The 12,575-nt window shown below is 45.1% G+C and overlaps 1 protein-coding gene across 5 annotated transcripts in view; it reads left to right on the top strand.

Annotated features, from left to right (window-relative positions):
• The window catches only part of ZMYM4 (zinc finger MYM-type containing 4), a 371,597-nt gene that overhangs the window by 103,506 nt on the left and 255,516 nt on the right, over positions 1 to 12,575 (top strand). For 2 of the 5 annotated variants that reach the window (XM_063954434.1, XM_063954433.1), the window contains exon 1: positions 872 to 1,028. The exons of 2 other annotated variants lie outside the window; for them this stretch is intronic. In XM_063954434.1, the coding sequence (XP_063810504.1) occupies positions 872 to 1,028 (157 nt within the window). Of the gene's footprint in view, positions 1 to 871; positions 1,029 to 1,088; positions 1,180 to 12,575 lie in introns of those variants that run through there. One more of the 5 variants, XM_063954435.1, reaches the window with a different exon arrangement.

Raw genomic sequence — 12,575 nt, 5'->3', positions numbered from 1 at the left:
ATACTTGTATATAGTTATTGTTACAAAAATTCGGGTTATTATTGTTGTGAGCCATCTTTTCAGAGGCTCCTTTGCGTTTATCATGCTGTTAACTGGGTTCAGATCACAAGTTGTACGGTGTGATTGGTGTGGCTGGTATGAGTCTTACCCGGGATTCAATATCCTTCCTTATTATGTACGCTCGTCCGGGCACAGTATCCTAACTGAGGCTTGGAGGAGGGTCATAGGGGGAGGAGCCAGTGCACACCACCTGATCCTTAAGCTTTTATTTTGTGCCCTGTCTCCTGCGGAGCCGCTATTCCCCATGGTCCTTACGGAGTCCCAGCATCCACTACGGACTACGAGAAATAGATTTATCGGTAAGTAAAATCTTATTTTTTTTCTTAATACATTCGTGTGTTTTGACTTTATCAGTTGTAAATGTGTGTTTAATTTGTTATATACAGTAAAGGCCATACAAATAATTATAGTATTGCCATATTACTGCTAGCACATGGACATTTACATTTTCAATGTTATATTTGTAACTTTTAATTTTTAGCCAATTTGTAGCATTGTGCAATTTACACATTACTTGTAGATTTTTATATACAGTTGAACCCTTAATGGTGTTCTTTTAATCATTTTCTTTCAGGGCTTCCATTAAGAATAAGTCCATTCAAATTACGAGTGAACACTAGTTTTAGAGAACCAAACAAAATGGAAGCATTAATAATGAGCTGCTGTCTCTTTAAGAGCTTACTGCTGCGAGCCGTGCAAGAGTGAGTGCGCGTGCGCATGGCCCTCCCCCCCACGCATGCGCCCTGCCTTCGTTCCCGCCCTGCTGCGCCTGCGTGCTTCTCCCGCTCTATGGGACGAACCAACCAACACAATGGAGTGGGGGGTTTCGGTCCGGCATTGTAATACTTTCTGTTGGTTGTTTTTACCCGCTTGCTACCGAAGGCGGGGATCCCGTGCTGCTTGTGCAGGGGACGATGACTGGTCTCGGCGCTGTTGCGTCACCGTACCTGTTCCTATACGAGCTATTGGTACGGTCTTCCCTCTAATGTCCCCCCTCTCTCAGCTATGGTTTAGCCTCGGCCCGCCCACCTCTCACCCCCCCTGCGGAGTGTTGCAGTTGGACGGGTCCGGGGCCGACATGGCGGAGCGGCGGGACACAGAACCCGGGTTGGCCGGGGGGTAAGGGACCGGATTGTGGGGTGGGGCTTTCCCGGTGATAACCGGTGCACAAAATGGCAGTGGCATAATCCTCGGCTCATTCGTACATCGCGCTCTCTCTGTCTGCCTGCATGGCCGGGACCGTGCTGTAGCCACACTGTGCTGCTGTGTGTGTCCATTCTTATGTCTCTGCATGTACGTGTGCCGGTGCCGTGCTGCCCTCTGGGTACGGTGCGACGGAGCTGTGTGTGTGTGTGTGATCCTACATTGTCTGGCCGTGCTGCAGGCACATCACCACACGCTCTGCAGTCCTTTCATAGACACTTGTGTATAGAATGTGGGGTTGTTGTGTCTCCCCTGCAGTGTACTGAGCACCTATGTACCGCATGTGTGTAATACATCTGTGTAGTACCCTGGATGCAGCGATACAGGAAGAGTAACGAAATCTGATTCGCTATTTGGACACATTGCAGATAATGTTTTGTTTAATGTTCAGTGCAGCACTATTTACTGATACAATATTCACATTTTGCTCACAGGAAGTAGCAACATTTGTGTAAAAGTTTAAACAAAGTATGTGCTTTATACACTGTATTGAACTACTCTGTTAAGGTGGGTACACACTAATAGTTATATCTGCAGATCAATTGATCTGCAGATATATCTATGGACGGATCGAGCAGTGTGTTGAGCTTACATCCGTTGGGGACTGACGTCATGAACTGGGCGGGCGTGTACACACGCCCGCCCAGTTCAGCTGTCAATCACCGCCGGCCGCCGCAGCATGTGTACGGGCAGTCGGCCGACCGCCCCGTACACACACATCGACGCGCCAATATATCGGTAGATATATTGGCCGTCGGCTGTGCTGCGCGGCCGACGCGATACGTCTGTTAACAACGGAGTTCACAGACGTATTGGCCGTACACACTGGCCGACGGTCCCGCGATTTATCGGCCGTTCAAGAGAACGGCCGATATATTGACCAGTGTGTACGGGCCTTTTAGAAGCAATGTACATTGGTAAGTATATATTTTAGGTGTGCTCGGGATAAAATATCTTCGGGGTCTATGTACTAAGCCATGGGTATAGATAAAGTGGACAGAGATAAAGCACCAGCCAATCAGCTCCTAACTGTCATTTTTCAAACACAGTCTGTAACATGGCCGTTAGGAGCTGATTGGCTGGCACTTTAGCTCCACCACTTAATATGTAAAGTTTGGAGCAGAGAATGGAAAGGGGGGATATGGTAGAACTTTGAACTATACCAAGGATTTTAATAAGGTAAAGAACGGAGAAATTCTTCAAAGGAAGAGTAGTATTAGAATACAAGGACATGAACTGAAACTGGAGGGAGGTAGATTCAAGGGAAAGGTGAGGAAAAACGACTTCACAGAAAGGGTAGTGGATAAGTGGCATAGTCTCCCGTCAAGGAGGTTGAGGCTAAAGCTGGGTACACATTGGAGCGATATCTGTATGATATGTCATTTCGTAAAAACATATCTCCTATATCACTCAGTGTGCATGGGCGCTGCACACTCATGGGCGTTAATGACTCTTGGCTTGATGTGCTGTGCATCAATCAATATCGCTGGCATCCTGTAGTATGCTAACGAAGGCCGGAACCTTCTTTAAAGTTGCTCTAGTGTGTACACACGATCTGGGCTGACGAAGCACTCATTCCAATGTCGGAACAAATACCCATCGCTCCAGTGTGTACCCAGCTTAAGGCAGTAGAGCAATTTAAACAGGCCTAAAATAGGCATAAGAATATCTTTACAGAGAAATAAAGAAGAAATAAGGATAAAAGTTGCCAAAACAAAAAGGGGCAGTCTATATGGGCCAAGAGGTTTTTAACTGCCGTCAAATTCTGTGTTTCTAGGTAGACGCTCGTTCTAGTATACAATCTGTATTTTGCTTAGTATGTAGAATTTGGAAATCCGCATTTGAGTTTTCAACACTTGTGGGCGGAAATTCAATTGTTTTGGGCGTCTAATTGTCCCGTCTGGGCATCTTAACGGTCCCGTTTAATCAGTTGTCACTATTTAATTGTTTGGGCGCACAAAGTGCTGACTTAGCATACATTTATTCTTGCACCTCAAGAGGCTGCGAGAAGAAATGTCATGACCCCGGCTACTGGGCATCTAAACGGAGCAACAATTACATTTGCTCAGTTTTGTCCCTTCTAGTGGTAGCCGTGGGTTAAAACAATTGAATCGACCCCTATGTAAAGGGCCTCATACACTACAACGATAATGCCCGATTTCGACCTTTCGGGTCGATATATTGGATGGAAAGTGGCAAATCAGATGTGTTTTACATCCGATGCGTGGTCCCGTGAGCATCAGATCGGAGCCCCTAGGTCGTCAGTGCTGCACTCATGATATGTCGGTTCCCGCAGGCTTGGCTGGGATCGCATAAGATACTTCGTATGCAAAAGGACCTATGCGATCCTGCCAACCGGTTCAAGGGAAATCTTATGCGACATGAGGGTCCGACATGTCGCTGTAGTGTATGGGGCCCTTTACTTATACACCATTTTTTGTCTTAATATACATTGGCTACTCTAAAAAGGTACTTTTGGGTGGCGTTACTGCCGATTAAAATGTGAAAACACCAACTTGTGTCTCATGCTTCCTAGTGGCTGTAATAGTTCCAGCGCAGGATTGTCAAAATTCTCACCCTGTAGTTTCTCATTTATCCCAGTGCGTCTTTCACAGGGTAGGATACAACATTGCTATGAATGGCAAAACTTCTACTTTGTCATTCTATCTTGGGGGGGGGGGGGGGGGGGTGTTTTAGAACAGCCAAGCACTCAGGAAAGGTAGATGGGTGACAATCTTTGTATTTCTGCTCGCCACCTCAAGACCTGCGGCACCCGGCCCATTGGCACAAAGAGTTGGATAGCTCCTGTCACTTTTGACAGAGCTGCATGTGCCCTTAAATGTCCTTTTTTTATAGGTCTTTTCAGTGCTTAACAAAGATGGCCAGTGACGGATGCAGAGTTGTATATAAATCTGTTTTGCCAATGGATTCTGTATGTATTTGCAGTGAGCATGCTCTGCAGCCGATAGTATGTTTTCTACTGTGTTTCAAAGTAATACACACATGGGTTGCCTCTCTCATGTAACTGGGTGAAATTGGGGCATTCACTCATAGGCAAAGTTAAGTGAGTATATGTAAATGAAATTGCGGGCCATTTAAATTATGGGTATATGCATAGACCCACTGTTTTCGGAATAGGGCTGATGCAGTTGCCTGTTAATGATGGCTATGAAACAAAGCATGAGTTTTGGCAGTCTCTTTGCGTAGATGTGCAAAAATTAGGGTTGAAAAAAACAAACAGGTTTTAAAAAAAAAAAAGAAAAAAAAAGTTTTTTGTTTTAAACAGCTTTTATTTTTTGGTTTAAGCCGTTTATTTTTATTTTTTTATTTTTCCATTCATGTTTGAATGAAAAAAAGAATGAATCACGTATTGGAAACCTTGATCAACCATGTTTTAATGCTTTCTAACATTTATAGGGGCGATTCAATTGTTTGTCTACTCAGGTACCACTAGATGGCGCCCAATGGAGAAATTCAGTTGTTGCTCTGTTTGGTGCACATGGAGCTGGGGAGGTGCATTTCAGCTCACAGTCTCCTGAGGTGTAAGCTGAAAGGTAGTTTCAGCTCCCAAACTTGTACTTTAGACTGGCTTTGCGCGGCTAAACCCGATACTAATGGGTGCGCATACGGGGCATGCGCGCCCAATGGGAATAACAATTGAATAGCCCCGATGGGCACCCACAAAACAATTGATGTTATTAGGATTTGATTTATTTTACATCTGTCAATACATTTTTTTTACAGCTTATTATTCCTATTGCATCTGAATATATAGATAGACTAAACATATTAATACATACAAAGTACACTCAGGTAGATGAAATTGAAAATAAGAACAACAAGTTAATGTTAAGCATTAGTCTGACTTATTACGTATTCTAATTTAGTAAATCTGAATAGCAACGGAAAATGCAAAAGCACTTTTCAGAGAAACACACAAGTTAAGCATTAGCACTGGGCAGGTCATTGGCATTAAACATTTTGGGGCCGATTCAATTGTTTTTCACGTGGCCTCCATTCCATTATTCTGCCATTTGGGCGCCCAACAGCCATCGATAAGACCCGTTGGGGCGCCCAAACGGCTCTTTATGCGCTTTTCAGCTGGCTACCTCTGGGGGTAGCGAGCTGAAATGATCTTCTCATGCCTGTCGGCAGCAACATTTAAATAGCTGCCGGCAGGTGCTTCCAGGTGCCGGGACCCGCAATAACATTTGAATCCAGCCCAGAGTGTTTAAAAAAACAAATAAAACAATTTGGTTTAAACCAGCCAACCCTGCCCTTTAAGATTGGTAATGTTAGCTGTGGTTTTCTCCTGTCCTATGGGATTGTTGGGGGAGAAGTTTGATACTAGGCAGATTTAGCACCTTTCTTATCTTTGTATGTGATTTAATGTATTGGTTCAGCTTACTCAGATGACGACCACAAGCGCAAGATTGTTGTATAATACCAGAGCATCACCTTATAATAGTTGTGTGTTTTTTTTTGTTTTTTTTTAAGAAGTCATGGCGTTGTGCCAATGGTCACAACATAATAAAAAAGACACAGGGCGGATTTTAAATGTCATTCCTGCTGGCAGCCACTAGATGGCATGGAATGGATTATTCAAATGTAACTCCTTTCGGGGGTGCTCGATTGCTGGCGTCTACATTTCAGCTTGCACCCGCCGGGGGTGGCAAGCTGAAATGTGTAAAAAAAAAAAAAAATGTATCCGTTTGGGGGCCCAAACAGCACTTTTCCTGATCGCGCCCAAACTTTTACGCGTCTAAACCTGACACTAATGGGAGCAAACAGCGTGATAGGGGACATCAATTCTATATTGCCCAGTGATCTCCCTTCACTTTAGGCAGGAGATCCGGGGCGATAAAATTTGAATTCCCCCCAGAGTGTTTAAAAAAAAAAATGGTTAAACCAGCCAATACTGGCAACTCATCATACAGGTGAATATTTGCATTTAAAGTTAGTAATGTTTGGCTAACAGATGAAATAGTAATTTACGCAGTCGGACATCACAGTGGCACATTGAGTAGACTCATACTCATTTTTTTATAATAAATAGGCACTCCATGTAAAACTCAAATAATTTTTTTTTCTTGCGAGAATTTGGCACCACTGTTTAAATGCTTATCGTAAGTTAAAAAAAAAAAACACTGTACAAAACTGTGTTTAAGGAATAATATACTGCCTTTTTTTATATAGAATTAGGGTATAATAATAATTGTGTAGTTCCATCCAATGCTTTTTTGTTTTGTTTAGTAATGTATGCAGATTTAACCACTCTTCTTTAAATCATGTTGGGCACAAATCAATTCTAAGAGTTGAGTAGCGCTGGGAATTAGCTCCTGGAGCAATTCGGCACAGCACAATGCTAAATCTGAGAAAGCCCATGCTCCCGAACTAAACAGGGTGTTTTGTTGGGAGAACCTACATTCTTCGACTTAAGTGCCGGGTGTGATGCTGTTTCTGCCGCGCTAAGGGCAGGAATCAGCATCGCGCCAGCACTTTTTGGTTGGATCTTTGCTCGTACCTCTCTGGCGGTGCGAGAAGAAATCCCGTTGGGTGTGTCAGGGTGCTGTATTGAATAGCACTAGGAGCTAATTCCTGGCACTATTCATCTCTCTTAGACTTGAATCGTGACCATTAAAGGAGAATTATCTGTAATTAGACTGTAACAACAAGTGCAAAATACAACCAGATATATATTTGTTTCCAAAATGTTATTTGTTAATATTTAAAGGCGAAGGAGATTGTAAACCTCTCTAATTGTAATATATTTGTAATAATTTATTAAAGTTAGCTTGTGCCTGTCACATAGAACTCAGATTAGGCAGTTCATTTATGTTTAATGATATGAGTTTATAGTGTATATGTTAATTATAGAACCCACCTCCTGTTGGTTACTGCCAGCTTTAATCTAATACCATTAATGGCACCCAATATGGGTTTTGAGAGATTGACCCATTTCTAAAAGTCCACAAATACCATATTTTACCTATATGCACTGAAGAACACACTGATGTTTATTAAAACTAGTGCAAATGAAAAAGGATGATGTTGCCCATATTATGTAAATTTCTGTTTAATGTTCCAAACTGCACTTGAATTTGGAAAAATCGGATTAGTTTGTGCTCATTTTCACAAATGTCGCCCAGTGTATTATTATGAATTTTGGTGATTTCCCTTGGGTCATTGTTGTCCAATGTTTATTTCCTCATTGTAATCCAAAGGTGATACTCAAATAGCCGCGGTAATTTTCCCCAAAGTCTTCATTTGAGCTTCTGGAGGTAGATTTGGTTGGCATTTGCAAGAAGGTGGCAGCGGAGGCAGGAGCTGTATAGTGTCTCACAGAGAGCGGGGTAAAGAGAGAAGCACATGGCTGAGACAAGTTTTGGGGGGGACTCCTACAAAACAACAAAGGCTGTCCACATATCTTTTCGTTATCAATAATTCTCATGGAAATACTGTTTCCCTGTCACGCATACGCTTTGGAAATGCTGTGTTATTTGTGACTGGAAGAAGGAAGCATGCAGATATGTTGGTAGTAAGACCCCTTGCATGTAATGCCCACCATTCTCTGATGAGCTAGGCTGAGTTTGAAAGGGTATGGTGATTAGTTTCAAAATAATGAAAATGGAAAGTAATGATACAACTTTTCTATTGCCATTATAAAAAATATACCTGAAATAACTGTGCTGCATGCTATTCGCTTGCATTCGATATGTTATGTCATCTGTCAGAATGTCGACATTCATTAGGTCGCTATGTCAACATTGAACACCGACGTGTTCATAAAGTCTACATTCAGTATGATGTAATATGGGGAACAGGAACCATTCTAGCTAAATCGCCTACCCCCCCCCCCCCCCCCCCCCCCACACACACAGCCTAAGCCTAATCCTCTCCCCCCCTTCCCATCCGCGGTTACCTCTCTGGCGGCCCAACAGTCTGCTTTAGAGATCCCGGCTGTCAGTATGCCGGTGTTGGCGTTGGGCTTCTGTATTTTGACAGCCGGGATCCCGACCGAATCCCTGACTCTTCATATGTTGGCATTCTGTCAATTTCAACCTTGTTCCAGGTGTTGACATTGTCATTGTCTGCATGGTTGACTGCATCCTATTTGATTCACAATTTCTTTGACAATAGTCGGCACATGGGTTTTTTTTTCTTTATATGTAGCATTTATGTGGATTGGTTAAGGAGAGCAGAAGTGCAGTAAATCCTTACGCTTGATAGAGCTAAGTAAGATACAGGATTTTACACACAGTGATGCCAGTGAAGTTTAGAAGGGGCATGTTGTTCTATGTTTATTTGCAGTTTTCACGTGTATTGGGTAAAGTGTTTCAAGCTTGTGTTCTCTGTGGTTCCTTGTAGTCCTCATGCTAGCTCATCAGTTTCAGCATTTAACTTTTCAGGTCGTTACTTGAGTATTTTTGTACCAAACTGATTAACTTGTGTTCTGCATGATAGTCTTTTAACATGATTTTTCTTTTTAGTAGTCAAACATAGCTGAAAGTACTGTAGTAAAAATAAAATGGAGCCCTAGGCTTAGCTGTGGCACCTGTAAGAATATAAGATTGTTAGTGTAAAGCAACAAAATGTTCACATCCTCTTTGGAGCATAGGGTTAGCCAATCCAGATGCTGTACCTGTCCCTACCTTTTGACAATTGCTCCTGGTAAATTGCCACTTTAGTGCCGCTGCAGCCAGCGGGGAGTGGGATGACGACGGGTGCCAGGATGCCAGATGGCGATGTCAGAGTGTACTTAGCGTTGCCACTATTATCCAACGCGTTTCTTGCTTGAAAGGAACTTTTTTAAGGAAGGGTGTTTGTATAAGCTTCTAGTATTTATAGGTCAAAAACTTTATTTTCATTTGGATAAAAACTGAACTTCCTAACGCTATCTGGCAATCCCAGCACCCGCAGAGTTACGTCATCATCCGCATCCCGCTGGACGCAGCAGCACTAAAGTAGCAATATACCAGGAGCCGCGGACAGCCACATTGGAGACAACCATAAGGCTGAGGAATCCCGCGATTGTCACCAGGCAGGGATAGGTACATCATCTCAATTGGCTAACCTTAGATGGCCACACCTATGCTCCAAAATGATTTTTCTCTAACGTCCTAGAGGATGCTGGGGACTCCGTAAGGACCATGGGGAATAGACGGGCTCCGCAGGAGATAGGGCACTTTAAGAAAGCTTTGAACTCTGGGTGTGCACTGGCTCCTCCCTCTATGCCTCTCCTCCAGACCTCAGTTTTACACTGTGCCCAGAGCAAGATGGGTGCACTGCAGAGAGCTCTCCAGAGTTCTCTGCCTAGAAGCATTTTTGTTTGGATTTTTTCTTTCTACATTTTACTTTTTTTCACAGGGAGCACTGCTGGCAATAGGCTCCCTGCATCGTGGGACTGAGGAGAGAGGAGCAGACCTTCTTGTCAAAGATAGGCTCTGCTTCTTCGGCTACTGGACACGATTAGCTCCAGAGGGGGTGAACGCAGGTTCTTACTGGGCGTCCACCCCCGGAGCCGCGCCGCCGTTCTCCTCACAGAGCTAGAAGTACAGAAGACAGAAGTCGTCAGGCGGCAGAAGCCTTCAGCTTCACTGAGGTAACGCACAGCACTGCAGCTGTGCGTCATTGCTCCCATACACCTCACATACTCCGGTCACTGTAAGGGTGCAGGGGGGGGGGGGGCGGGCGGGCGCCCTGGGCGGCAATATAAACCTCTGCATGGCATAAAGAATATATACATGTACAGGTGGGCTCTGTACATGTATATAAAAGAGCCCCCGCCATATTTCACTAAGTTTGAGCGGGACAGAAGCCCGCCGCCGAGGGGGCGGGGCTTCTCCCTCAGCACTCACCAGCGCGATTTTCTCTCCACAGCACTGCTGAGAGGAAGCTCCCAGGACTCTCCCCTGCTTACACACGGTGAAAGGATGCTTAAAAGAGGAATGGGGGGGGGGGGGGGGCAGGCACATAATTGGCGGTATACATATTATTATACAGCGCTGCTGGGGAAAAACAATTTGTGTTGGTCTCCAAGGTTATTGCGCTGGGGTGTGGGCTGGCTTACTCTCTCTCTGTCTCTCCAAAGGGCCTTGACAGGGATACTGTCTTCAGGAAAGGGGTTCCCTGTGTGTGTGTGAGAAGTGTCGGTACGCGTGTCGACATGTTTGACGAGGAAGGCTCGCTTAATGTGGAGGGGGAGTGCTTGAATGTCAGGTCGCCGTAGGCAACGCCGACACCGGAATGGGTGGAAATGCTGAATGTCTTGAATACAAATGTCAATCTATTGCATAAAAGATTAGACAAAGCAGAAGCTAGGGATCAGTCAAGTATCCAGTCCATGCCTGTCCCTGGGGCGCCAGGTCCTTCGGGGTCTCAGAAGCGCACCATATCCCAGATCGATGACACAGATACCGACACAGATACTGACTCTAGTGTCGACTATGAAGATGCAAAATTACAGCCAAGGGTGGATAAGGGTATACGGTACATGATTATGGCCATTAAAGAGGTTTTGCATATTACTGAGGAACCCCCTGTCCCTGACACGAGGGTACACATGTATAAAGGGAAAAAGCCTGAAGTCTCTTTCCCATCCTCATTTGAATTAAGTGACTTGTGCGAAAAGGCTTGGGAATCTCCGGATAGGAGACCACAAGTTCCCAAAAGGATTCTCATGGCGTATCCTTTTCCACAAACTGATAGGATACGCTGGGAATCTTCGCCAAAAGTTGACAAGGCGCTGACACGTTTGTCCAAAAAGGTGGCACTGCCTTCTCAGGATACGGCTTCCCTCAAGGAACCTGCTGATCGCAGGCAGGAAATTACCTTAAAGCACATTTACAATCATTCCGGTACTATTGCTCGACCGGCTATGGCGTCGGCCTGGGTTTGTAGTGCGGTTGTGGCATGGGCAGATTCCTTATCTACGGAAATTGACACCTTAAATAGGGACGCCATTCAAATGACCATAGAGCATATCAGAGATGCTGCCTTGTATATGAGGGATGCTCAGAGAGACATTTGTTTATTAAGCTCCAGAATAAATGCTATGTCTATTTCTGCTAGGCGGCTCTTGTGGACCCGACCGAGGACGGGAGATGCCGATTCAAAGCGGCATATGGAGTTCTTGCCTTACAAGGGGGTGGAGTTGTTTGGAGACGGCCTCTCGGATCTTGTCTCTACGGCTGGTAAGTCAAATGTCTTACCTTATGTCCCCCCGCAACATACAAAAAAGGCACCTCATTATCAAATGCAGTCCTTTCGGTCCAATAAAAACAAGAAAGTACGTGGATCATCCTTTGTTGCCAGAGGGAAAGGCAGGGGGAAAAAGCTGCACACAGCTAGTTCCCAAGAGCAGAAGTCCTCCCCCGCGTCGGCAAAGTCCACCGCATGATGCTGGGGCTTTCCGGGGGGAGGCAGATCTGGTGGGGGCTCGTCTTCGATTTTTCATTCACGTCTGGGTTCACTCGCAGGTGGATCCCTGGGCATTAGAGATTGTTTCCCAGGGATACAGGCTGGAATTCGAAGACTTGCCTCCTCGCCGATTTTTCAAATCGGCTCTGCCCGCTTCCCCGTCTGAGAGGGAGCTAGTGTTGATAGCAATCCAAAAATTGTATGCTCAACAGGTGATTGTCACAGTTCCTCATCTCCAGCAAGGAGAGGGATATTACTCAACCCTGTTTGTGGTCCCGAAACCGGACGGTTCGGTCAGACCCATTTTAAACCTGAAATCTCTGAACCTGTACTTGAAGAGGTTCAAGTTCAAAATGGAATCACTCAGGACGGTCATCGCCAGCCTGGAGGGGGGGATTGGATGGTGTCCCTGGACATAAAGGATGCTTACCTTCATGTTCCGATATTCCCCCCGCATCAGGCGTTCCTGAGATTTGCAGTGCAGGACTGTCGCTACCAATTTCAGACGTTGCCGTTTGGGCTTTCCACGGCCCTGAGAATTTTCACCAAGGTAATGGCTGAAATGATGGTGCTCCTGCGCAGGCAGGGGCTCACAATTATCCCATACTTGGACGATCTCCTCATAAAGGCGAGATCTCGGGAGAGGTTGCTGGACAGCGTCTCTGTCCATGAAGACGTTGCAGTTACACGGCTGGATTCTCAATATACCGAAGTCCCAGCTAGTCCTTACAACGCGTCTGACCTTTTTGGGGCTGATTCTAGACACAGACCAGAAATTTTTTTCTTCCGATCGAAAAGGTTCAGGAATTCATAGCCATGGTCAGGAACCTATTAAAACCAAAAAAGGTTTCAGTGCATCATTGCACGCGGGTCCTGGGGAAGATGGTGGCTTC

The sequence above is a fragment of the Pseudophryne corroboree genome, chromosome 2 (assembly GCF_028390025.1).
Source record: "Pseudophryne corroboree isolate aPseCor3 chromosome 2, aPseCor3.hap2, whole genome shotgun sequence".
In the NCBI taxonomy this organism is placed as follows: domain Eukaryota; kingdom Metazoa; phylum Chordata; class Amphibia; order Anura; family Myobatrachidae; genus Pseudophryne; species Pseudophryne corroboree.
This window is presented reverse-complemented; position numbering and strand designations above follow the sequence as displayed.